This window comes from Lepidochelys kempii, chromosome 13, assembly GCF_965140265.1.
Source record: "Lepidochelys kempii isolate rLepKem1 chromosome 13, rLepKem1.hap2, whole genome shotgun sequence".
NCBI classification, from domain to species: Eukaryota; Metazoa; Chordata; order Testudines; family Cheloniidae; genus Lepidochelys; species Lepidochelys kempii.
Window position 1 is genome coordinate 31,441,159 of NC_133268.1, and position 27,240 is coordinate 31,468,398.

Genomic DNA, 27,240 nt, shown 5'->3' on the forward strand with positions numbered 1-27,240 from the left:
AAACTAAGTGAAGTATTGAAATAATTGGATTTAGCTGAAAGGAGTTTCAGTCTAACTTTTACTTTTTACAGGCTACACAAACTTAGTGAAAACATTTCTAAAATTATCTATATTGGGTAACTTCATGATAATGGAACTATAGAAAAATATCTAGTAATTGTTAATGGTGAATTATCATCCAAAGGAGATGCTTCTAATCAAGTCCTGCAGGCATCTGTTCTTGGCATGAAACTTGTTGCTGGTAAAGTTTGCAGATGGCAGAAAAATTGGTGGAATGGTAAATAATGATAAAGACAGATCAGACAGAGTATTTTAATACAGTCAGATGCAAGGTCCTCTATCTAGGAACAAAGAATATAAGTCACACTTACAGGATGCAGAGTGGTAGCTGTGTTAGTCTGTATCAGCAAAAAGAATGAGGAGTACTTGTGGCACTTTGGAGACTAACCAATTTATTTGAGCATAAGCTTTCATGGACTAAAGCCCACTTCATCAGATGCATGCAGTGGAAAATACAGTAGGAAGATATATATATACACACACAGAGAACATGAAAAAATGGGGGTTCCCATACCAACTCTTAAGGATGGGGAACTATATCCTGGAAAGCAGTGACTTGGAAAAGGACTTAGGAATCATGGTAGAAACCAATTGAACATGAGGTCCCAGTGAAATGCTGTAGCTAAGGCCTGGTCTACACTGGGGAGGATCGATCTAAGTTACGCAACTTCAGCTATGTGTATCTACTTCAGTGTCTTCACTGTGGTAGGTCGATTGCTAATGCTCCCCCGTCGACTCCGCCTGCTAATGGGATTCTTGGATGTGTAAGCAGGGGAGTGTCAAGTAGTAGTAGGGAGGGCATATTGCTATTGTATGCAGCATTAGTGAGAGCGTTCCTGGAATACAGTGTCCATTGGATCCAGGATTTGGAGTGAAGATTAAGAGCTAGTCATGTTGAGTTTGAGCTGATGGCTAGACATCCACGAGGAGATGTTGGAGAGACAGGCTGAGATTTTAATTTTTGGACCGAAGGAGGAATAAAGATGTAGATTTTTAATCCCTGAGCATAGACATGCTTGTTGAATTTGTATTTACTGATGTGATTACCCAGAGATAAGGTGTAGTAGGAGAAGAGAAGAGGACCAAGGAAAGAGCCATGAAGAGCCTTCACAGAAAGCTGGAGGGAGGATGAGGAGGATCCCCTGAATGATGCACTGAAGGAGTGATTAGAGAGGTAAGAGGAGAACAGCAGAGGGTGGAGTCATAGAAACCAAGGGAGGACAAGATTTCCAGAAGAAAAGCATGGGCAACTGTATGAAAGGCAGCTGACAGGTCAAGTAGAATGAGGATGTAGCACTGATTTTGAGTTTTGGCCAGGAAGAGGTCATTAGAGACTTTGGCAAGAGTGGTTCTTCTTCGAGTGCTTGCTCGTGTCCATTCCATTGTAGGTGTGTGTGCTTGCCACATGCACCAGTGCCGGAAATTTTTCCCTCAGTGGTATCCACAGGAGACTGGCTCTGGTGCCCTCTGGAGTGGCGCCCATATGGTGCGGTATAAGGGGCGCCGCTGGCTCCCACCACCCTCGGTTCCTTCCTACCACCAGTGATGGTGCTGGAACATCTCTTGCTTTGGCAAGCCTTCTCGTTCTGAATCCGTTGAGACGAACTTTTCTCTGTAAATAGTTAAAAGTTGTTAGTAGTTTCCCTTAGTGTAGTTAGTTAGTTAGTTAGTTAGTCCTGGACAGGACTCAGCGTAGGGATGGGGCATGCCCTGATCCCGAGGCTTCAAACCCTGTGATTGCTGCAAAAAACCGATGCCCATCGGCAATCCTCATAGTAGCTGTCTGAGGTGCCTGGGCGAGACCCATATCAGTGACAAGTGTCAGATCTGCAAGGGGTTGAAACCTCGGACAAAGAAGGAGCGAGACATACATCTCCGGGTGCTCCTTATGGAATCTGCACTAGCACCAACACCGGAGCCATCCGGATCGGACTCTACTCCTAGTATCGCGGCATTGGTCTGGAGCACTCTGCCGGTGCCGTCTTCGGACCGACGCTGATTCCCGCTCCCCAGCACCAGCCAGGAAGCAAAGAATGGCCGGGAGGGGACAATCTCTGACATCCTGTAAAGGGAAGGAGGGGGCCAGAGGGGAGCAAGGACCCATGAAGGGCAGCTCTTCACCTCCGTACGGGAGTCGAGCTCCAGCTCAGGTCGAGTGGGTTAGCCCATCCTGAGACGTGCCTGGCACCCCGGAGAGCGACGCGGTCCTCCAGCACCTGGACATGCCATCGACGTCCGAGGCCCTGCAGGCGACACAGGATATCTTAGTGTGCCATGGGACCTTTCCAGCAGTCGCCATCTGTGTGGCATCGCTCTCCTCCTCAGTGAGTGTCCTGCCAGTGCTTGCCCGCGCAGAACTGCCAGGCCTCAGACATAGGGAGGCTGGGCTGAAGGAGCCTTCACTGGTCTTTGGACTTGGGGCACCGCTCGCAGGGCTTGAGACGCAGATCGCCGGTGACTTGGCGCAGGCCCTTGGAGGTGTGCCCATCCCTGTAGCCCCGATACCAGGACTGACCTAGCCACTCCTCGAGTGTGTGGCACTGCTCCAGGGACACAAGCCAGTGGTCCCAAGAGCCTTGTTATTGGTCGCTCCCCACCTTGATGGCCAACTCGCTCCTGCTCCTGCTCAATGGACTGGCATCGCTTAAGGCACAGGGACTCATCACACTCGGACAGATCCCTGTTGCAGCACCGGGATCAGCATCGTCACAACCAGGACGAACGATTGGTACCATCCTGGTCTCCCAGACACGATCCCTCTTCTCTGGACTCCAGTACCGAACAGGAGTCCACATCAGCAGGCATGGCCCTGCACTGGGGATACCCACTCTAAAGGCGGCACCGCCCACTGCATCATGCTCTAGGGCCAGTGGCTGGCCCCCGGTACCCTTGGGGGTTCCCACAGCCCTCACAAGGGCTCACGTCGGCCTCGGGGGCCTCAGCTAAACCATCAGCCACGGTCTCCCACCCACCCCAGACTTTATAACCCTACCTTAGGGGAGTCAATCAGTATGCATTTATTTCATAGATAAGCTAACTCAAAAGCTGCACAGCTCAAGCTAAGTTGGGCCCAGAGTACGAGTCTCTAAAATTACCTTATCAGATTTGTTCTGCTGCCTTGCAGAATGAGAGTGAAAAATCATGTGGTAAGCTGTAATGTCTGGATCCATTGTTCTAACCACTGGAGCACAGCCTGCTCCCAGAGTCAGGAATAGAACTCATTGGGAAACGGTATATTATGCCCCCTTTAGGGACTTGCTCATATAAAGGATAACAGTGTGCTTCTGCTTCTCGTTATTCCTATAGCTTGAGTGGCTGAGGCCTTTTCTATAGCTCTGAAAGTCTTGGGTTCAGACTTTGCTGCTGTCCCATGGGGGAAGAAAACATAGTGTATGATCGTGTCAGTAAAGACTGCAACTTAATCCACATGCCAAGGGGCTGAACAGGTTATACAAGTGTACATAATACTGGCATTTTCAGAGTAATCAAAGCTTTATTTGACAGCCTTGATAGTATCTTGAGAATTTTTTGTATATTATACATATATATGACCCCCATCTTAAATTAGCATTTATTTAAGGGGTAGATGCCTCGAGACATTGAGCTACAGAGCCTTGCATAGGTAGGTCACCATTTTGAATGCAGCCTCTCCCAGGGGAGTTGTTCACCACTGCACTTGGTGCTAGTTGGCAGACTCAGCAGAGAAGCCATGGAGACTTAACTGCCCCTGTGCCTCTGAGAAGCAGGCCTGGCGGTACAGTATCTGGAAAGCTTGCACTGTTGTTGCCCTGCACGCAAACTGAGGACTACATTTTCCAGGGTTCACAAGCTGGCACCTTTTGCCAGCACTAAATCCGGAGCATTTTTAAAAATGAAGTTTGGGATTATATACAAGTTATTTGTAAATAAACAAATTAGTTCATGAAATATTTTTCATAAAATGTCACACATGGAATTGCACAAAATTTGGCAGCTGTGTCACACTGGTGAGTTTTTACTCACTCAAGGAGTCTCATGGGTTTCATTTGAACTACTATGAGTAAAGGAGATCAGTCAGGCTCAGTAATATAGTCATGGGTATGCTGCTTAGAAAGAATTTAAGGGCCAGTTTCTTATACACTTGCCTACATTTTTGCAGGTTAATAGCAGACACATAAATTTACCTGCAATAATTTGCACTTTCAAATTATACATCTAAGTCCCTAATTTGTGAATGTAATCAGGCATTCAGGGCCTGACGCAACATCCACTGAAGTCAAGGAGGGATTCCCGTTAGCTTCAGTGGGCTTTGGATGCGGGCTAAAACTGACCTAAACTGCAGGTGCAGATAGTTGCAGGCACAGTTATTTGCCTGCAGAAATGGAGACCCTATTCAGTTTTACCTATGTGCAAGAATTGCTAGCTGTTGTAATAGGAAGACTTGAATAGGATGTGTGCCTTTAATCAATCCTTCTCTTCTCATTTACACAGTGTTCACAACCACACCCCCAAGGTTGGAGAGCTTGATACAAGGAGAGCCATTCGTCAGGCATTTGATGTTTGGCAGAGAGTGACGCCACTAACCTTTGAAGAGGTCCCTTATCATGAAGTTAAAAGTGACAGGAAGGAAGCAGATATTATGATATTTTTTGCTTCTGGTTTCCATGGAGACAGTTCTCCATTTGATGGAGAAGGTGGATTCCTAGCCCATGCTTACTTTCCTGGACCAGGAATAGGAGGAGATACTCACTTCGATTCAGATGAGCCGTGGACTTTGGGAAATTCTAATCATGATGGTAAGATTGCAGGTCAAATGTATAAAACAAGAACAAGCTGAATGTAAACTCAACAATAGGCTTTTAGTGGGGGAAATGGCAGGTTAGTGGAGCCCTCTTTTTCCAGAGATTGGCCCCAGTTAAAAAGAAATGCACTCCCTCTTAAATGCACAAGTCCCTGATGTGTGTGCACATATTAGAGGTTTATGCACCTTCTCACCTATATGCACATGAATGAATGTATTTAGGAGTGAGCAAAAATGTGTGTATACTTAGCTGTGCAGGTCTTTGAAGATTTGGGCCACTATCTCTGCAGAGATGATTGTCCCTTAGGGGAGGAAGGTGGTATGAGTGCTGAAGAAAGAGAGGCAAAGTTGGCATCCCTATCCCAAGCCGACTGAGATGCTGAGTGTGCTCAGCAAAGACAGTGATGCAGTTGCTCAGCAGGGAGTTCAGAGGTAAGAAAGCAGAAAAAGGTTTCAGTTGTAAGTTTCATAATTTTTTACTTAATTTCTAATTTCCCAAATATTATTTTGGCCTGAAATTTCCCATGTTGAGTTTCAGGCCAGAAGAGAGGGTTTGTTGGCTAGTTTAAAGATGCTTGTTGGGAATAAGGAAAACTGTCTTTTGAGTATTAAACAGTGAAGACATTTTGTGAGCTTTTGGGTTTTATCTTCCCTTCCAATAACCCCAAACACTTGCTTTTTTTATTTTCAGACCTTTTCTTCAGTGGGAGCATGGGTCTTTCACAAGTTGAAAAAGAGTGTTAAGCTATTTTAACTGAACGCTAAATGATACATAAGACTCCAATTACAGATCCATGTGCATGGAGAAGATCATGGATTCAGAACAATTCCTAGAAAAAAATGCATTGTCAAGATAAAGTTATGCTTGTAAATAAAGATTAGTTAATTTTAAACACTATTAGAACATTGTAGCTTAAAGGAAACATGTTTAATACTAGGAATTTGGAGTTCTGTGAAGGGTCATCACCATAGTATCAAAGTGCCTGAGTTAAGGTGTAATGCCCCCTCAGTGCAGGCTCTGTTCACCTTTGAAGGGTAGTCTGTTCCTCCCTTATTGTGTCACTCAGTTGGTATTCCCCCTCACTGTAGGCTCTCTCTTTCAGTATGTTTTCTTCATAAGTGCTGTTGCCAGAGTTTGAAGCAGTTTCACTTTGGTAGGGGCTTTCTCCCCATGTGGCTGAATGTTATCCCTTTCATTGAAAGAACAGGAGTACTTGTGGCACCTTAGAGACTAACAAATTTATTAGAGCATAAGCTTTCCTGGGCTACAGCCCACTTCATCAGATGCATAGAATGGAACATTCATTGTAGATGATGTCCTTCAGCTGGGGTATTACTACCCTTTGCTTCTAGATTTGTTTCCTAAAGCGTGTTCTTTGTAATTAGTGTTGTCTCCATCCTGATGGCAGGGTTGGCTGTTCATTTTGGAACTGAAATAGACTCACCAAAAAAACAACAACCCCACCAGCAGTAGGTCAGTAACAAAGCTCTCTTTCTATATTGTGCTTTTCTACATAAAAAAGGAAAGATTTTAGAATAGCTGCTGCCAATTTTATAATTTTTGAAACTCTTAAGACAGACAGATAAAGTGGGCTACTCAATAAAAAGCAGAGCTACATAGACTATTAATATCTAAGACATTCTACCCCTGATGGGAATGTTTTTTAACACAACTCTATAGAAAACTCAGGCAAACTATCTGAAACTTACCGTGAAGCATTGGTGTTTGCAAAACTGTTATTCACTGAATGACATCAGCAGTGCAGGGCACTGAAATTGGCATTGTAGGTCCTGCTTAAATGCTCACCAAAATATTTCTGGCATGTGAGACTATTCTCTGTATATGATATTAGCAAAAAGAACGAGGAGTACTTGTGGCACCTTAGAGACTAATACATTTATTTGAGCATAAGCTTTTGTGGGCTAAAACCCACTTCGTCGGATGCATTCAGTGGAAAATACAGTAGGAAGATATAGATATACACAGAGAACATGAAAAAATGGGTGTTGCCACACACGCTATAATGAGAGTGATCAATTAAGGTGAGCTATTATCAGCAGGAGAAAAAAACCTTATCCTGCTGATAATAACTCACCTTAATTGATCACTCTCGTTATAGTGTATATGGCAACACCCATTTTTTCACGTTCTCTGTCTATTGTGACAGGGTCGGGCCAGATGGCTATAGGAGAGTAATAGAAGGCAGATATATTAGCCCCAGGCTAAGTAGGTCCCCTTTCCCTGGGTAAGGTAGCAGGGAAGGTTCCAGAACAATCAGGAACCTTCTGGAGACAATTAAGACAGACAGGCTGATTAGAACACCTGCAGCCAATCAAGAAGCTGCTAGAATCAATTAAGAAAGGCTAATCAGGGCACCTGGGTTTTAAAAAAGAGCTCACTTCAGTTTGTGGTGTGCGTGTGAGGAGCTGGGAGCAAGAGGCACTAGGAGCTGAGAGTGAGAACGCGGACTGTTGGAGTACTGAGGTGTACAAGCATTATCAGACACCAGGAGGAAGGTCCTATGGTGAGGATAAAGAAGGTGTTGGGAGGAGGCCATGAGGGAGTAGCCCAGGGAGTTGTAGCTGTCACACAGCTGTTCCAGGAGGCACTCTAGACAGCTGCATTCCACAGGGCCCTGGGCTGGAACCCGGAGTAGAGGGCAGGCCCGGGTTCCCCCCAAATCCTCCCAACTCCTGGTCAGACACAGGAGGAGTCGACCTGGACTGTGGGTTCAGAAAAACGGCCAAACTGAGAGCTGCCGTGAAGCTCCAAGGCAAGCAAATCCGCCAATAAGCACAAGACCCAGCAAGGTAGAGCAGGAACTTTGTCACAGTATATATATATCTTCCTACTGTATTTTCCACTGCATGCATCCGATGAAGTGGGTTTTAGCCCATGAAAGCTTATGCTCAAATAAATTTGTTAGTCTCTAAGGTGCCACAAGTACTCCTCTTTATTTTTGCTGATACAAACTAACACGGCTGCCACTCTGAAACCTGTGTATGATATTGATTCTTTCTTAACACTGACTACAGGAGGAACCCATTTAGTCCATGCAGTATTGTTAAGCTAGTGCCCATGAGCCTGGTTTAACAACTGTTTTTGGCTGGCGTACCTGTAGTTTTTTTGCTTTTCACCTGTCTCACCCTCAACAGTTTTAACAAGTTGACAGTAACATGCAATTGTTGTCCAACCAGAAGAAATGTGGGGGACTCTTCAGTAAGAGTAGGAGTACTTGTGGCACCTTAGAGACTTACCAATTTATTTGAGCATAAGCTTTCGTGAGCTACAGCTCACTTCATCGGATGCATAAAGTGGAAAGTACAGTGAGGAGATTTTATATATACACAGTCCATGAAAAAATACACATTGTAAGGAGAGTGATCACTTAAGATGAGCTATTACCAGCAGGAGAGTGGGGTGGGGGGAGAGAAAACCTTTTGAAGTGATAATCAAGGTGGGCCATTTCCAGCACATTTCCAGGAGTTAACAAGAACGTCTGAGGAACAGTGGGGTTCTTGGGGGGCTGGGGGAGGAATAAACAAGGGGAAATAGTTTTACTTAATATAATGACTCAACCACTCCCAGTCTCTATTCAAGCCTAAGTTAATTGTATCCAATTTGCAAATTAATTCCAATTCAGCAGTCTCTCACTGCAGTCTGTTTTCAAAGTCTTTTTGGTGAAGGATAGTCACTTTGAGATCAGAAATTGAGTGACCAGAGAGATTGAAGTGTTCTCCGACTGGTTTATGAATGTTATAATTCTTGATATCTGATTTGTGTCCATTTATTCTTCTACGTAGAGACTGTCCAGTTTCCCCAATGTACATGGCAGAGGGGCATTGCTGGCACATGATAGCATATATCACATTGGTAGATGTGCAGGTGAACGAGCCTCTGATAGTGTGGCTGATGTGATTAGGCCCTATGATGGTGTCTCCTGAATAGATATGTGGACACAGTTGGCAACGGGCTTTGTTGCAAGGATAGGTTCCTGGGTTAGTGTTTTTGTTGTGTGGTGTGTGGTTGCCGGTGAGTATTTGCTTCAGGTTGGGGGCTGTCTGTAGGGAAGGACTGGCCTGTCTCCCAAGATTTGTGAGAGTGTTGGGTCGTCCTTCAGGATAGGTTGTAGATCCTTGATAATGCGTTGGAGAGGTTTTAGTTGAGGGCTGAAGGTGATGGCTAGTGGCGTTCTGTTATTTTCTTTGTTGGGCCTGTCCTGTAGTAGGTGACTTCTGGGTACTCTTCTGGCTCTGTCAATCTGTTTCTTCACTTCAGCAGGTGGGTATTGTAGCTGTAAGAATGCTTGATAGAGATCTTGTAAGTGTTTGTACATCTCATCTTAAGTGATCACTCTCCTTACAATGTGTATTTTTTCATGGTCTGTGTGTATATAAAATCTCCTCACTGTACTTTCCACTTTATGCATCCGATGAAGTGAGCTGTAGCTCACGAAAGCTTATGCTCAAATAAATTTGTTAGTCTCTAAGGTGCCACAAGTACTCCTTTTCTTTTTGCGGATACAGACTAACACGGCTGCTACTCTGAAACCTTTCAGTAAGAGTGCAAACTGTGTTTCAAATTCAGTAAAGAAAGAATTAGTCATTTCTGAATAGATGACATTCCATGTGAAGAACACAAGACTTCTTTGGTTTTTCTCACAGGACACAAAAACTGTGGTCCATTTGAATTAATTAGCTAGCTAAACGTTTAATACAGTTTCTGGATAGTTCACATGTTAGGTGTAGGGGCTGTCAGACAGATTCCAGTTTCTGGCCACTATGGCTAAGCATTTATGTCCATTCAGAACATGAGTCCCTCAAAAGAGCCAGTAAAAATCCACATAGAAATGCTTCCATGTTTTCTCAGACCATGACTGTGAATATTGGGGTGCCCTATATATTCTTTACCCTCTGACATGACAATCAAGCCTTCTTCTCAGTAGTATGAGCCAACCTAGGCCATCAAAAGTGACTGATTATTTTCCTTCATAGTCACCATTCCATATTGTGTAACATGAGGCTTTAGAGTTATAAAACCGGAGGGAAATATACATTGTTCATATTGTTATTTTATCATGTGTTTAACTTGGTGTCAGCCCTTCCCATTCACACTGAAAAGTGACAATATAATTAAGAATTGTATTTGGCAAGTTAAAAAGACTGAAGTGAAGAGGCACACAGTAGAAAATCCCTAACACCAGGGTGGGTTAGCATTTTCCAGTGTTAAGCTGTTTTATGGGCTGCTGTTTTTCCTTATTTTGATGGCAACATACTACAACCAGAGTGCATTGCGCTCAAACCAAAATATAGTTGTTTAATCATATTTAGCTTACATTTTTATTATTGATTGTTTCCGCATTATTAGTGTTAGTGTTGCAGTTATAGGACTACTGCCCTCTGTCCCCTTTCTGATTACTCTTGAGTTAATCCAGTTCAAGCCTTGAGGTGGAATCTCACGATTTTCTTTGAGTAGTGTCCCTGTGGGTGCACCACTGTAGGTGTGCTTGCGTCCTTACGCTGCTGATCAGAGAACTTCGCTAGCAGTGTCCATGAGGCCCGGCTAGCTAGTGTGTGCTGGCTAACCCCGTTCAGTTACTTCTCAACTGCCCCTGGCTAGAGACAGAACTAGTCACGGTCCTTTAAGACCGTCGTTTTCGCTTTTTGCATTTCTATAGTTAGTCTCCTTGTACTTAGTTGTAGTTTCGGCTCCTTTCTTATCAACTGGCACAGCTGTGAGACCACATGCCAGGCTTCACATGTGAAACCTTGAGATGTGCTTCAGCTCAGTTTACAGACCAGAGACAGATTGGACAAATCCCTGTCACTATCCACCAGGGTCAAAAACTCCTTAGACTGGTGGAAGGACCCAGTCAATGTTTGCAAAGGGATCCCCTTCTCGCACCCTCCCGCCATCATTGCTTCTCACCACTGACTCATCACTCATAGGGTGGGGCGCACATCTTAACAGTCTCATGGCACAAGGCAGGTGGTCATCCATGGAGATATCCCTTTACATCAACCTCCTCAAGCAAAGGGTGCTCAGGAAAGCCTGCGCCCATTTCCTCCTGCTGATCAAAGGCTAAGAGATAACATAGTCTGTATGTACTACATCAATCGACAAGGGGGAGCCAGGTTGCCTTCCCTCTGTGCAGAGGTGATGAGATTGTGGAACTGGTGTATCTCCCATGATGTCACACTGTCTGTGGGTTAACTCCCAGGCACACAAAATTTGATAACGGACAGCCTCAGTCACAAATTCACACACAATCATGAGTGAAAGATAGACCCGGCAGTACTTCACGACCTATTCAGGCAATGGGGGACACCGACCACAGACCTGTTAGCCAGTCACCTGAACAAGAAATGTCAATGCTACTGCTCCAGAGCAGGGATAGGACAACACTCCCTGGGCAGCGCTCTCCTGGGACAGGGACCGTCTCTATGCCTTTCCTCCCTTTCTCCTACTTTGATGGTCCTATTGAAAATAAAAAGAGAAGGAGCACACATCATACTGTTTGCTGCCATTTGGCCGAGACAGACCTAGTACCCTTCCCTGTCATAGCTTGTGACATGCCCCCCAATCTCTCTCCAATCCAATCCTCTTCTTGCAGAACATTAATGATCTGGATGATGGGATGGATTGCACCTTCAGCAAATCCGCGGATGACACGAAGCTGGGGGGAGAGTTAGATACACTGGAGGGTAGGGATAAGGTCCAGAGTGACCGAGACAAATTGGAGGATTGGGCTAAAAGAAATCTGATGAGGTTCAACAAGGACAAGTGCAGAGTCCTGCACGTAGGACGGAAGAATCCAGTGCACTGCTACAGACTGAGGACCGACTGGCTAAGCAGCAGTTCTGCAGAAAAGGACCTGGGGATTACAGTGGACGAGAAGCTGGATATGAGTCAACAGTGTGTCCTTGTTGCCAAGAAGGCTAATGGCATATTGGGCTGCATTAGTAAGAGCATTGCCAGCAGATCGAGGGAAGTGATTATTCCCTCTATTCGGCATTGGTGAGGCCACATCTGGAGTATTGTGTCCTGTTTTGGGCCCCCCACTACAGAAAAGATGTGGACAAATTGGAGAGAGTCCAGCGGAGGGCAACGAAAATGATTAGGGGGCCGGGGCACATGACTTATGAGGAGAGACTGAGGGAACTGGGCTTATTTAGTCTGCAGAAGAGAAGAGTGAGGGGGGATTTGATAGCAGCCTTCAACTACCTGAAGGGGGTTTCCAAAGAGGATGGAGCTTGGCTGTTCTCAGTGATGGCAGAAGACAGAACAAGGAGCAATGGTCTCAAGTTGCAGTGGTGGAGGTCTAGGTTGGATATTAGGAAAAACTGTTTCATTAGGAGGGTGGTGAAGCACTGGAATGGGTTACTTATGGAAGTGGTGGAATCTCCATCCTTAAAGGTTTTTAAGGCCTGGCTTGACAAAGCCCTGGCTAGGATGATTTAGTTGGGTTTGGTATATTTGAGCAGGGGGTTGGTTGAGCAGGTTAGATGACCTCCTGAGGTCTCTTCCAACCCTAATCTTCTATGATTCTATGGCAGGTTTTCATACCAGTGCAGGTTTCACATGCTTCTCCCAAAAGCATGCTATTTGCTGTATTCACACTAGAGGTTAACCAGAACCCTGGTGGGCTCCTCTGGTCAGCTAGCAGCATGGTGGGACAGCATCTTCTAAGACTGTTTGGCTGATCTGAGCTATGCAGAACTGATCTGAGCAATCCAATCTTCTTCTGCACCCTAACTGCAAAGTGAACTGGTCAGAGCCTGCCTTATAGCAAAACCTGTGCTTTAACCCATACCCCCAGCTGTGCAAATAAGCAAAGGTTCTAAACACAGGCATAAGGGTTTTGTATGAGGGTGGTTGGGCTGTTGGGGCTAAAACACAGGTCAGAGCCACCTTAAGTCTGCAGTGTAGACACACTCTTAGCACTATGGGCGTTTCTAAGTTACAGGAGCCACCCTAGGCCATCTTATGGGCCACTGTGCTTCCCAGAAAATCCATAGTGCATTCCTACCCTGACATGCCTGCGTAGCCCCCAGACCAGCTCCAGTGCTGGGACTTGTGAGGGGGTCCTTGGGAGGCAGCCACACAGCCTTCTTGCACTGTACCTTTGCCAAAAGAATCCTCCCTTGTTTTGGAGAGCCCCTTTTCGTCGCTCTAGCCCCTTAAACTGAAGTAATGGAGATGGAGTGCAGGAGAGGAGTTTCTCTATTATGCTGTAGCTCTTTGTTGAAGGCAAATTGTGATCCAAAGGAAATCATTGGGAGTTTTAAGGACTGCATTGTTAAATTTTCAGTACCTTTAGTTAAGATTTTTTGCTGATAAATATTTGAATAAATCATAATTGATCTGATTTTAAGGAAACAAAAAATCTATATTCAGATGTGGTCACATAGAGGGAATACTTTCTGGACTCGCTAAACCAAGAAAAATATTACATATCCCCAAAAGGGGGGGGATGGGATAGCTCAGTGGTTTGAGCATTGGCCTGCTAAACCCAGGGTTGTGAGCTCAATCCTTGAGGGGGCCATTTAGGGATCGGGGGCAAAAATTGGGGATTGGTCCTGCTTTGAGCAGGGGGTTGGACTAGATGACCTCCTGAGGTCCCTTCCAACCCTGATATTCTATGATTCTAAAAGGGTGGGTTTTTTGTTTGTTTGTTTTAAATCACACTATTCTTCTTTGAATATGTGTCAGTGTGGATCATCAGTTGGATGAGCAGTACCAACAGACAATGTGTCAGTGTGGTGAATCTTCGATTAAACAGGTAACGGCGTTTTAGCACCTAGCTGGCTGAGAAATTGGTTTATGGATGTAACCCAGAATAATAGCATATTTCGGTAACAGTCATACAGTAAAATCCCATAGTTTTACGCACAGTGTTGTTACACACATTTCAACAGGATAATAATATTCAGTTGATTGAGTTTTCAAATGATACCTCACAAGGCATATTTCATACAAAATATATCATAGCCATATAAAAATGGTGAACATGGGGTACAGGGAGTCACAGGTACTTTTTAAATTTGCCTTCCTTTTCTGTTCAGGATTTCCCAAACAGTCATATCCTCCCTCGTGAAATAGTCCAGGACACTGTTTCTTGAAATATAATGGAGCAAATACTTAAGCAAATAATTTGCAAACATCTAGAAGCTGATAAGGTGATAAGTAACAGCATGGATTTGTCAAGAACAAATCATGTCAAACCAATCTGATAGCTTTCTTTGAGAGGGTAACAAGCTTTGTGGATGGGGGAAGTGGTAGACGTTGTATATCTTGACTTTAGTAAAACTTTTGATAGTGTCTCACATGACCTTCTCATAAACAAACTAGAGAAATGCAACCTAGATGGAGCTAGTATCACATGGGTGCATAACTTCTTGGAAAACCATTCCCAGAGAGTAGTTAACAGTGGTTCACAGTCATGCTGGAAGGGATAACAAGTGGGTTCCCGCATGGATCAGTTCTGTTCAATATCTTCATCAGTGATTTAGATAATGGCATGGAGCGTACGCTTATAAAGTTTGCAGACGATACCAAGCTGGGAGAGGTTGCAAGTGCTTTGGAGGATATGATTAAAATTCAAAATGATCTGGACAAACTGGAGAAATGGTCTGAAGTAAATAGGATGAAATTCTATAAGGACAAATGCAAAGTACTCCACTTAGGAAGGAACAATCAATTGCACACATACAAAATGGGAAATGACTGCCTAGCAAGGAGTACTGCGAAAAGGGATCTGAGGGTCATAGTGAACCACAGGCTACATATGAGTCAACAGTGTTACACTGTTGCAAAAAAGTGAATATCATTCTGGGATGTATTAGCAGGAGTGTTGTAAGCAAAACACGAGAAGTAATTCTTCTGCTCTACTCCATCCTGATTAGGCCTCAGCTGGAGTATTGTGTCCAGTTCTGGTTGCCACATTTCAGGAAAGATGTGGACAAATTGGAGAAAGTCCAGAGAGGAGCAACAAGAATGATTAAAGTTCTCAAAAACATGACCTGTGAGGGAAGATTGAAAAAACTGGGTTTGTTTAGTCTGGAAAAGAGAAGTCTGAGAGGGGACATGATCGGTGTTCCGTCTAATTTTTTTGCATCCATGTGCGGAATGAATTTTGTTATGTGCACCAATATGGAGGTGATGTTTGACGGGGGTGGGGCCGAGGGGTTCTGAGTGTGGGACCGGGCTCAGGGCTGGGGCAGAGGATTGGGGTGTCAGGGGGGTGAAGGCTCTGGCTGGGGGTGCTTGCTTAGGTGGGGCTGGGGATGAGGGGATTGGGGTGCGGGAGGGGGCTCAGGGCTAGGGAAGAGGATTTGGATGTGGGCGGATGAGGGCTTTTGCTGGAGGTGTGGGCTCAGGTGGGGCTGGGGATGAGAGGTTTGGGGTGTGTAAGGGGGCTCAGGGCTGGGGCAGTGGGTTGGGTGCGGGGGGTGAGGGCTCCAGCTTGGGGTGCGGGCTCTGGGGTGGGACCAGGGATGAGGGGTTTTGGGTGCAGGCTGCCTCAGGGGATGTATTAGCAGGCGTGTTGTAAGCAACACATGAGAAGTGTCCCTTCCATGGCAGCTCTGGCTGGGCTGGACTGGGTCCGGCCAGGCCACGGGAGAGGCTCCTCTCCCGAGCTGCGGAAGTTCTGGCGGGGCTGGGCAAGGGGAGGGGCTCCTCTCCTTGGCAGCTCCGGCAGGGCTGGGCTGGGCCGGGGAAGGAGTGCCTCTGCCCACCTATGCAGCCCTTGATAGCCTGCTGCATGGCCGCACAGCTTAGAGGGAACTTAGGACACGATAACAGTTTTCAAGTACATAAAAGGTTGTTACAAGTAGAATAGAGAAAAAAAATATTCTTAACCACTGAGGACAGGACAAAAAGCAATGGGCTTAAATTGCAGCAATGGAGATTTAGGTTGGACATTAGGAAAAACTTCCTAACTGTCAGGGTGGTTAAGTACTGGAATAAATTGTCTAGGTAGGTTGTGGAATCTCCATCATTGGAGATTTTTAAGAGCAGGTTAGACAAACACCTGTCAGGGATGGTCTAGATAATACTTAGTCCTGCCATGAGTGCAGGGGACTGGACTAGATGACCTCTCAAGATCCCTTCCAGTCCTACGATTCTGTGATTCTTCTCACGAAGGCCCTGCCTTGACTAGAGTTTGTTGTCATGTTGTAACTCAGTTGTGCCCTCTAGTACATAAAAAACTCCAAAAGGACTAGAGAATGTGCTTCAAATCTTGCTGTGTAGCCTATGGCCCCCACTAGACTTCAGCTCAGTTGTCACTGTAGGCATAGACTATACTAAACAAGCGAGATCAGTCCTCTGCTGACTGTTCCATGCTGCCCTCTCTGGCTAGGTAATTAAACTCTACTGCCGTGGGGTCAACCCGGTCAGAAGTCACCTAACAATTTAAAATTCCCAGTGCAAATGAATGCTCCTGTTTGTGACCAACTTCTAATGGTGAACATCTTTCTTTAGGGAACCCATTCATGCTTCCTGATATTTATACCTAGAGACCCCAGGTGAGGCGCTGCCAGCACATTTCCTCCTGCCCAGCCCAAGATGTCAGTGCTCTGGTTAGCTTGAAACCGAGGCATATGCAATATGGGAGCCCCATGACTCACGACAGGAATTATCAGGTCTACAATAGGATTTTGGGGCAACTCACACAGCTGGTAATTCAGCGGATAGGGGACCAGTGCCATGAAAAATTATGGCTATGAAGGTGGCCTCCCGGAAGGTCAAGGACAGTAGCAAAAGGTCTAGGTGGGCACATAGACACATTCCTTTTCTGAGAAATTGGAGAGAATTATGACAAACCCAGACTGTGTGGTGGATACAGGTAGAGGCACCTGGCAGGGCTCTGAGAAGGGAGGAGATGGCTTATCTGTAGATCCAGCCCTCTGATTCCAGGGAGATTCAAACCCAGCCCTCTGAGCTCCAAGAGACCTACGATTCGTAGATTCCAAGGTCAGAAGGGGCCATTTTGAACATCTAGTCTGACGTTCTGGCATCTGAATAACTCCTTCCTGAGTCTCATGACCTGTCTGGAAAAACAAAGGCCAACCCACATGAGATTACAGAGATCAAGGAGGCGACACTGGAAGAGATGCCATTGCAGCCGGGTAAGGGATTGTTTTTTTTATTTACTTGGTCTGTGGGTAAAAACCTTTGTGGTGTTACGGAGGCTGCCATTGCTGTTGTTTACAGGCCTGTACATGTGGGAAGTACCCAGCTCTTCCAAACGTCCCTTTTTCCTCTGTCTTGGAAAGCTGGGGGCAAGGGGAATTCAGAAGTTAACTGCATACGTGCAAGTTACCAAGGTTTAACCAGGAGAAGACTTTATTCCTGTAATATGAGCAGCTAACAACTCCAGCTGTATGGGTACTGTCACACGAGCAGCAGACAGCCTAGCATTTTTCAAACTTGTAAAAGCAGCAAATCAAAGCACGCAATTTCATGAAAGTAGTCAGTAAAAGTCATTTTCACCTTACACGCTGCTAAACTGATAATGCATGGCAGTGCACTTGTATCATATGCATCTTGGGTAAGAAGTAAAGGAAAACTTGTGGTTTCAAAAGTGTTTAAAAGTGGCCTGTAGCTAAACCAATTCATTTGCACATAACAGAGCACGCAGTTATGTGAGCAGCCCTTCATTCAGGCCAAGGTGGACACACTGATATTGGCCGTGGAAAGTATCAAAAATATTCGACTATCATAAGCTGTTGATTTTAGAGCTAATTTTTTACTCATTCTTATGGGTCAATATCTGAGGGTGTTTAATGCAGCCAATATTCTAATCAGTTTTTAATAATTTTCAGCCTTCCTTACCTGATAGCAGAAATGCCCTCTCCACCTATCAGTCAACTTGCCTGTACCCCAGTTCTGCTGCATAGTCAGTGGGCTTTTGGTTCTAGTGTCTGTAGCAAGTCAATATTACCCAGAGTTGTGACTTCCTGAAATTTATAGGAATTAGGGCTGTCAAGCGATTTAAAATATTCATCGCGATTAATCACTCTGTTAATAATAGAATACCATTTAAATATTTTTGGATGTTTTCTACATTTTCAAATGTATTGATTTCAATTACAACACAGAATACAAAGTGTACAGTGCTCACTTCATATTTATTTTTGATTACAAATATTTGTACTCTAAAAACCAAAATAAATAGTATTTTTCAATTCATGTCATACAAGTACTGTAATGCAATCTACCTTATCATTAAGGTTGAACTTACAAATGTAGAATTGTGTACAAAAAAATAACTGCACTCAAAAACAAAACAATGTAAAACATTAGAGCCTGCAAGTCCACTCAGTCCTACTTCTTGTTCAGCCAACTGCTCAGACAAAAAAGTTTGTTTACAATTGCAGGCGATAATGCTGCCCACTTCTTGTTTACAATATCACCTGAAAGAGAGAACAGGCATTTGCATGGCACTGTTGTAGCCAGCGTCGCAAGAATTTTATATGCCAGATGCGCTAAAGATTCATATGTCCCTTCATCTTCAACCACCATTCCAGAGAACATGCGTCCACGCTGATGACGGGTTCTGCCTGATAATGATCCAAAGCAGAGCAGACCAATGCATGTTCATTTTCATCATCTGAGTCAGATGCAATCAGCAGAAGGTTGATTTTCTTTTTTGATGTTTTGGGTTCTGTAGTTTCCAAATCGGATTGTTGCTCTTTTAAGACTTCTGAAAGCATGCTCCACAACCTCATCCCTCTTGGATTTTGGAAGGCACTTCAGATTCTTAAACCCTGAGTCGAGTGCTGTAGCTATCTTTAGAAATCTCACATTGGTACCTTTTTTGTGTTTTGTCAAATCTGCAGTGAAAGTGTTCTTAAAACAAACAACATTGTGCTGGGTCATCATTTAAGACTGCTATAATATAAAATATGTGGCAGAATGCCAGTAAAACAGAGCAGGAGACATACCATTCTCCCCCAAGGAGTTAATTCAAAATTTACTTAATGAATTATTTTTTTTAACGAGCGTCATCAGCCTGGAAGCATGTCCTCTGGAATGGTGGCCAAAGCATGAAGGGACATATGAATGTTTAGCATAACTGGCACGAAAATACCTTGTAATGCAGGCTACAAAATTGCCTGTTCTCACTTTCAGGTGACATTGTAAATAAAAATCTGGCATCATTATCTCCTGTAAATATAAACAAACTTGTTTGTCTTAGCGATTGGCTGAACAAGAAGTAGGACTGAGTGGACTTGTAGGCTCTAAAGTTTTATATTGTTTTGTTTCTGAGTGTAGTTTGGTAACAAAAAAATCTACATTTGTAAGTTGCACTTTCACGATAAAAAGATTGCACTACACTACTTGTATGAGGTGAATTGAAAAATACTATTTATTTTGTTTATCATTTTTACAGTGGAAATATTTGTAGTAAAAATAGTAATATAAAGTGAGCACTGTACACTTTGTATTCTGTGTTGTAATTGAAATCAATATATTTGAAAATGTAGAAAAAAATCCAAAAATATTTAATACAGTTCAATTGGTATTCTATTATTTAACAGCGATTAAAACTGTAATTAATCGCGATTATTTTTGTTGAGTTAATCGTGTGAGGTAACTGCAATTAATTGACAGCCCTAATAGGAATTATCAGTACCTTAGATCCTGTCTGTGCAGGTGACAACATTGTTCTCTTGGCCCTCTTTGATGATTAATAATATCTGAATGTGAAGTATCACTTTCAAAAAGTTCAGCTTTCAAGTATTATTAGTCATTTATGAGAGAAAGTGTTACCATGGTGTATGATGCTTTTCTTGCTGCACATAGGAGAAAGTTGGACTGTGGATCTGTGTGCAAAGGTTCCCATAATTTATAGCCATGGATACTAACAGAACACTTAATTTTTTATCCTCCTACAGGCCCTTCCACTTTCACCGCTGCTGGGCTGGAAGACCCATGACAGCAATGGAGAGGCCACACAACTCTGACGCAAGGAAGGGAGGACGTGCATCAGGACCTACAGATTGACACTAGCCAGAGATCTGACCACTCGTTCAGATATCAGTCTACACAGGAAGAGGAAGACCAACACTATGACTGTCAGACTAGTGCTGAGTTATCTGCAACATGACAAAGAGATGGAAAAGGAAGGCAGGGAATTCCAGAGATAAATGTTTGAGAGATTTTTTGAGGTGACTGGAGAGAGATTCTCAAGCAAGTCTGCTGTCCCAGTCTATGTCCTGTGCAAGCTATGCCTGCTCCGTCATGTCTACACTACCACATAGTCCAGAATTTGGAGAACTCTACTGCTTGGGGAGAGAAAGAAGCAACTGTTACCCTATATACTACACTTCTGTGCAGAGGAAAGGGGGAAAAAACACCATGCAACTGAGATGGATTTCCATTACCTTTAAAGAATCTGGTGTTCCTTCTGGGTGAAAAAGAATGCATTTATAATTGAGGGGATATGCAGTGTTTATTCTAAGTTGTTCTATAAGCTAATGCATTTGGAGTACACTGGTAGTACTGCACTGTTTGGTTATGTGAGTTTAAAAGAGTTTAAGTGGATGACTTCGAAAAGTTCTGTACAGTTCCATGGTTTCATAACCTTCTCTGTGTTGTGCTGTTTTGCTCTAAAGTTTTTGTAATAAAGTTTATGTTCAAACCAGAACTCAGTGTGATACTTACCCTTGTAATACATTGATAGTAAGGCAAATAATTCAATTAAAAATCCCCTGTTGATTCCTCATGTAAGTTAAGCATGGCAGCATAGAGGACATCTCTTACATGGTGGGCAGAAGTGTTCTCAGCTTGAATTTGTAGAGATCTAGCTTCTGACTTCTGAAAGACAGAGATTAGTGGTTCCACTTCAGCAATCAAGTCTGAAAATTTTACTTTTGTTTATATTATTATTATTACAAAAATTTAAAAGCCGGAAGGGACCATTATGATCATCTAGCCTGATCTCCTGCATGACACAGGCTAGGGAATTTCACCCATAGATTCCTGCATCAAGTCCAGTAACTTGTAATTGAGATAGATCAGATTTTTTAGAAAGGTATCCTGAGTTAGACTCCAAGTAACAGAGAATCCACTACAATTCTAGGCAAGTTGTTTCAATGGTTAGTTACTCTCCCTGTTAAAATGCGTGCCTTATTTCTAGGTGGGGTTTATGTAGCTTCATCTTCCAATCATAGCAATCACATTCTCCACAGAACAGACACTCTGAGTAAGCAGTCATCTCCAATGGCCTTTCGGCCTTCCAAAGGCACTCTCCAGTACCATCCTACGTCTGCTGAGGGTAAAGCTAAACCTTCTTCTCCCAGGCAGCCTTACATCTGAGTTGGGCCCTCAAAAGCCAGTGATCATGCTGGGTCCCCCAGAATGGCCATATGCCCATAAGCTCCATTAATGTCCATATTACTTTGTGAGAACAGGGTCCTGGATTGTTCAAACTGGAAGTGTGGACCTCCTGAGCACCCTCACATCATGCGCTTTGCCAGTGCATTCTGTGCGTAAGTACATCAGTCTCCCACAGTAGTCAACCAAAGCCTGTGTCACAGAGTAGTAGCCCGCAAAGCTGATGTACTCCCCTGTGCCCAGGGGAGAGCATAATATGGGGATGTGAGTGAGTTCCGGGACCCCTGATAATGACATCCCTTGTGAATTTCAGGGATTTTGCTCAGAACTCCAGGCTGAAATGCAGCACAGATGGCCTCACAAACCTCCACCATCAGGGAGCCCACGGGTGAATCTTCTGAGCCTGAGTGGGTTCCCAACAACCTGTAAAATAAGTGATAGCTTCCAAAGTGCAATTGCCACACACTTATCAATAGGTATTGGTGTTCTGGTGCTCCTGACAGATTTCATGAAGCATGGTTTTCCTCATCCACCGCTGATTATCCCACATCTGAGGAAAATCGTAGTCCCACCCCACTGTACCTATGGGTCTTCACCAATGAGTGCTTCATCTGTTAAGAACTCACCCATCCATTCTCAGAACTGTACCCTGTGCATCATGTCCTCCTACTGAGTGCCCCACAGGCAGAGTCTCTCCTGGTAATGGCAGTACCATTGCCAATGTTTCCTCTTAGCTCCTTCTATAGCTCCTAATATCCAATATCAGTGCGCTAAAAAGCCACTCTTTGGGGTGTGAGAAATCCATGCTAGAACAGAGGATCAAGAAGTATTTCACAAAAGAAGCTGATAAGTGTAGAAACATTTGGCAGTTTATATACTTTCTGCATGGAAAAGCAACTTCTGGAACATGGAGTAAATCTGAGGGGCTGATCTGTACTTCCATAATTCCCTGTGCACATGAGTTCTCCCAGAATGCTGTTTGCAGTGACCCCCAAAACATTGCTGCTAACATGACTGAGTGCATCCGTAGTATGGATGCAAGGGGTTTCAGCATGTCCACTGAACACAAGTGGGGACTGATCCTCATCTCCACGGAGGCCCAGTCCACACATAAAAGCTGCACTGATTAAGAATGTCTCCTTATTTCAATGAGAGCTGGTGTATGTCCACACACACTTGTCTGTTTCACATCAATAGATCTGTGTAGTTAAATCAATATATTTACTCAATTTTTTAAGTGGCAAACTCTATTTTGGTTGGTATTAAATTGAAATAGTGGCAATATATATAAATATAACAAAACCAGTTTGAGGCGTCTTCCCACTGCTATCCAACTCTGCACCGGTCATTGCAGAATTCACCTGTCTGTTTATTTTCTGCACTCCACTGCTGGTGGGTCAGGATGCCCAGAAGTCATGTCTCACTCTAATATTGTTTTTGCATTGGACCATCATTAAACCAACATGTATCCATCTGACACTATGAATCATTTTAAATAAAAATATTTTCTATGACAGATAGCCAGGACTCTCTCAATAATTTACAAAGGGAAGGGAAAATTAATGAGAAATTTCTGAAGAGGCACAACAGCATGTATATATATTCTCTATATATATATAAGAACAATGAACATGCAAATCAAAAGTCAATGACCTTGACTGGAGAGGCGTGTCTAGGGAGGTGGAGCTCCAGATGGTCTTTGAAATGCTGGATATGGAGACAGGAAGGTGGGGGAACCTCCCAGAGGTGATTAAGGGACAGTAGTCCTTGTATGTGGGACAAAAAAGGCTTTTGCATTGCTTCCAGGCAGTGCTGCTCATAAAATGGTCCTTATAGAAATATTAAAATAATGTCAAATTCAGGGTCAGGTGGAGAATTTGATACATAGGCCAGGTGAAGTAAGGGGATCTTTGGACACAGCAGAGGGGAGACTGTGGCTGGCTGACCAGGGAAAAATGAGAGAAGGCATTTTTGAAGCTGTTCTATGCTGTATAAATGCTTAGAGTCATTGGGCCAGAGAGAGAGAGAATGACTCTGTGGCTTGGCGGTTAGGGAACCCACCTGGGAGGTCCAGTTCTGTAGCTCCAATCATCCTTTAATTTCTTTATCCAAAGTGGAACAGCTTGAACAGGGGAGACAGGGCAATTCACCTCAGTGTTTTCCAGTGGTTAGAGCACTTTCTCTACAGATGGGAAACTGTTCAAATCCTTTCGTCCCATCAGGCAGCGGGGGGAATTGAACCACATCCCAGGTGAGTGCTCTAACTGCAGGGCTAAAAGTTATAATATGGCTGGTACCACCAGAACTTCCTTCTCCAGCTGTTTGTATGGAGCTAGCTGTTCACCTAACTCAGTCTTACAAGAAGTGACTTAAGCTGCCTGACTCCAGGAGACCAGCTCCCATTTGTAAATCGCTATCAAATGTAGCTGCCTCCCTGCAGCCCATACTTAGGCCTAGGAGCCACTCGCCGCAAGAGTGGTGGGGTTTAGCACACACCCCTCTTGTCAGTATTTCCCACTGGCTAGTTTAAGTGGTTCCCTGCCAACCACGCTGGCTGTTGTGAATTGCATTCTCAGGCACCTATCTCTCCACATTCATTGTATAGGGACCCTAGGCACCTGACTCAGGCTTTGTGAATAACAGAGGTGTTCTAAGCACCAAAAAGCTAGGCACTGCAATGCTCTGCGTCACAACGCCTAAGCACCGCTATGAATCCAGGACCCGGTTTCTGTGTTTAAAATTCCATTCACTAAGCCCTCATTCATTTTTTTAAAAAGTCTCTTACCAAAATGTATTGCACATTGCAATTGTCTCTAATAGTTTAAATCAGTGAAGAGTTGTTAGTTATGCTGACAGTTTCTTCCCACCCCCACTGCACACCTGTATACAGGTCAAGCAGAATCTCACCCTAGAAGTCCAGGTTCATTTTTTCAAAAGAACTGAGACTTGAAGGTGGCTGCTGGATCACAAGCTGCTGCTGAAAAGGCAGCCAGACTCACAGGCCACAGGAGGAGAAGGATGGAGGGCCGGATGCTTGGCTCTGCTGAGTCTGCATTGTGCCATTCTGGGGTAAAAAAACAAATTTAAATCAAGCTCAGATGTCCAGCTGAGGATTTCCCTAGTGTGGAGGAGTCCCTAGGTGGCACAGAGCTGATGTAGCAGCTCCTGTGTTACACTCCTCCTAATCCCTAGTCCAGATGGTGACCAGATGCTACTATATTTGGCCAATTCCTGGATGCCAGAATGACCCCTGTGGGCCAGTGGATGTTGGCAGAAGGTGGAACAACCTTTAGGCTGCTCTTCCTCTTGATGGAACCAGGGTTGTTGTAAACAAACTACAAGAGCTGCAAAGGTGGCTTACTGCTACCTTCTTTCCACCAAACCCTAGATTCATGCTGAACACTGCTCAGCTAGTCTGGAGGATCTACTCTAGAGTCTGTAAACTCAGGAAACCTTAAAAAGAAGAGGTTTTAAAATCAATAGTAACAGTAAATATAGCCACATTTTTAAAGAAAAAGTGCCAAATTCTCTGCTGGTGTAAATGGATGCAATTCCATTGAAGTCCATGGGAATGCATGGGGGAGTGAGTGAAGGCACAAAGGCTTTATTCATGAATTAATCCTGATTTCTATGAATATATTGTTATTCATAAGTATGCATGAATAGTTTAAATGAACATATTTTAATCTGTTGGTTATTTGTGAGCTGTTGACAGACTATTTAGTGTTCATGCTGTGAGTTTGGCCGCTTAAATTACGTAGTATTGTTCCTGCTCCTTGACTTGAAGTTTTTAGAAACAGTAATGAATGAAGAATAATGAAGTGACATGTTATCCTGAAATGTTCAGAATTTGCCGTTATTTTTACAGATATCTGGCAGTCATCCAAATACTTGTGAAAAATGAATAACAACCTCACAAATCATAATGAACCAAATTCAGAGCTTTTCTTCATAACAACATTTGCAAATCATAGACTAATAGGCCTTAAGGCCAGAAGGCACCATCATGATCTAGTCTGACCTCCTGCATATTGCAGGCCACAGAGCCTCACCACCCACTCCCGTAATAGACCCATAACCTCTGGCTCAAGTACTGAAGTCCTCAAATCTTGATTTAAAGACTTCAAGTAACAGAAAATCCTCTATTTACTCTTCATAGATAGATATTTAGGTCAGAAGGGACCATTATGATCATCTAGTCTGACCTCCTGCACAATGCAGGCCACAGAATTTCACCCACCACTCCTAAAAAAGACCTCACACCTATATCTGTGCTATTGAAGTCCTCAAATTGTAGTTTGAAGACCTCAAGGAGCAGAGAATCCTCCAGCAAGTGACCCGTGCCCCATGCTACAGAGGAAGGCGAAAAACCTCCAGGGCCTTCCAATCTGCCCTGGAGGAAAATTCCTTCCCGACCCCAAATATGGCGATCAGCTAAACCCTGAGCATATGGGCAAGATTCATCAGCCAGATACTACAGAAAATTCTTTCCCGGGTAACTTGGATCTTACCCCATCTAAAAACCCATCACAGGCCATTGGGCCTATTTACCATGAATATTTAATTACCAAAACCATGTTATCCCATCATACCATCTCCTCCATAAACTTATCGAGTTTAATCTTAAAGCAAGATAGATCTTTTGCCCCCACTACTTCCCTCGGAAGGCTATTCCAAAACTTCACTCCTCTGATGGTTAGAAACCTTCGTCTAATTTCTAATCTAAATTTCCTAGTGGCCAGTTTATATCCGTTTGTTCTTGTGTCCACATTGGTACTGAGTTTAAATAATTCCTCTCCCTCTCTGGTATTTATCCCTCTGATATATTTATAGAGAGCAATCATATCTCCCCTCAACCTTCTTTTAGTTAGGCTAAACAAGCCAAGCTCCCTGAGTCTCCTTTCATAAGACAAGTTTTCCATTCCTCGGATCATCCTAGTAGCCCTTCTCTGTACCTGTTCCAGTTTGAATTCATCCTTCTTAAACATGGGAGACCAGAACTGCACACAGTATTCCAGGTGAGGTCTCACCAGTGCCTTATATAACGGTACTAAAACCTCCTTATCCCTACTGGAAATACCTCTCCTGATGCATCCCAAGACGACATTAGCTTTTTTCACAGCCATATCACATTGGCAGCTCATAGTCATCCTATGATCAACCAATACTCCAAGGTCCTTTCCCTCCTCCGTTACTTCTAGTTGATGCGTCCCTAGCTTATAACTAAAATTCTTGTTATTAATCCCTAAATGCATGACCTTACACTTCTCACTATTAAATTTCATCCTATTCCTATTACTCCAGTTTACAAGGTCATCCAGATCCTCCTGTAGGGTATCCCTGTCCTTCTCTAAATTAGCAATACCTCCCAGCTTTGTATCATCTGCAAACTTTATTAGCACACTCCCACTTTTTGTGCCCAGGTCAGTAATAAAAAGATTAAATAAGATTGGTCCCAAAACTGATCCTTGAGGAACTCCACTGGTAACCTCCCTCCAACTTGACAGTTCACCTTTCAGTAGGACCCGTTGTAGTCTCCCCTTTAACCAATTCCCTATCCACCTTTCAATTTTCCTATTGATGCCCATCTTATCCAATTTAACTAATAATTCCCCATGTGGCACAGTATCAAACGCCTTACTAAAATCTAAGTAAATTAGATCCACTGCGTTTCCTTTATATAAATCTGTTACTCTCTCAAAGAAGGAGATCAGGTTGGTTTGGCACGATCTACCTTTTGTAAAACCATGTTGTATTTTGTCCCATTTACCATTGACTTCAATGTCCTTAATTACCTTCTCCTTCAAAATTTTTTCCAAGACCTTGCATACTACAGATGTCAAACTAACAGGCCTATAATTACTTGGATCACTTTTTTTCCCTTTCTTAAAAATAGGAACTATGTTAGCAATTCTCCAATCATACGGTACAACCCCTGAGTTTACAGATTCATTAAAAATTCTTGCTAATGGGCTTGCAATTTCTTGTGCCAATTCTTTTAATATTCTTGGATGAAGATTATCTGGGCCCCCCGATTTAGTCCCATTAAGCT

At 43.7% G+C, this 27,240-nt stretch overlaps 1 protein-coding gene across 14 annotated transcripts in view; it reads left to right on the plus strand.

Annotated features, from left to right (window-relative positions):
- Positions 1 to 27,240, plus strand: part of MMP24 (matrix metallopeptidase 24) — a 162,584-nt gene that overhangs the window by 59,802 nt on the left and 75,542 nt on the right. For all 14 annotated transcript variants that reach the window (XM_073310031.1, XM_073310032.1, XM_073310043.1 and 11 more), the window contains one exon: positions 4,531 to 4,835. In XM_073310031.1, coding sequence (XP_073166132.1) covers positions 4,531 to 4,835 — 305 coding nt within the window. The remainder of the gene's footprint in view (positions 1 to 4,530; positions 4,836 to 27,240) is intronic.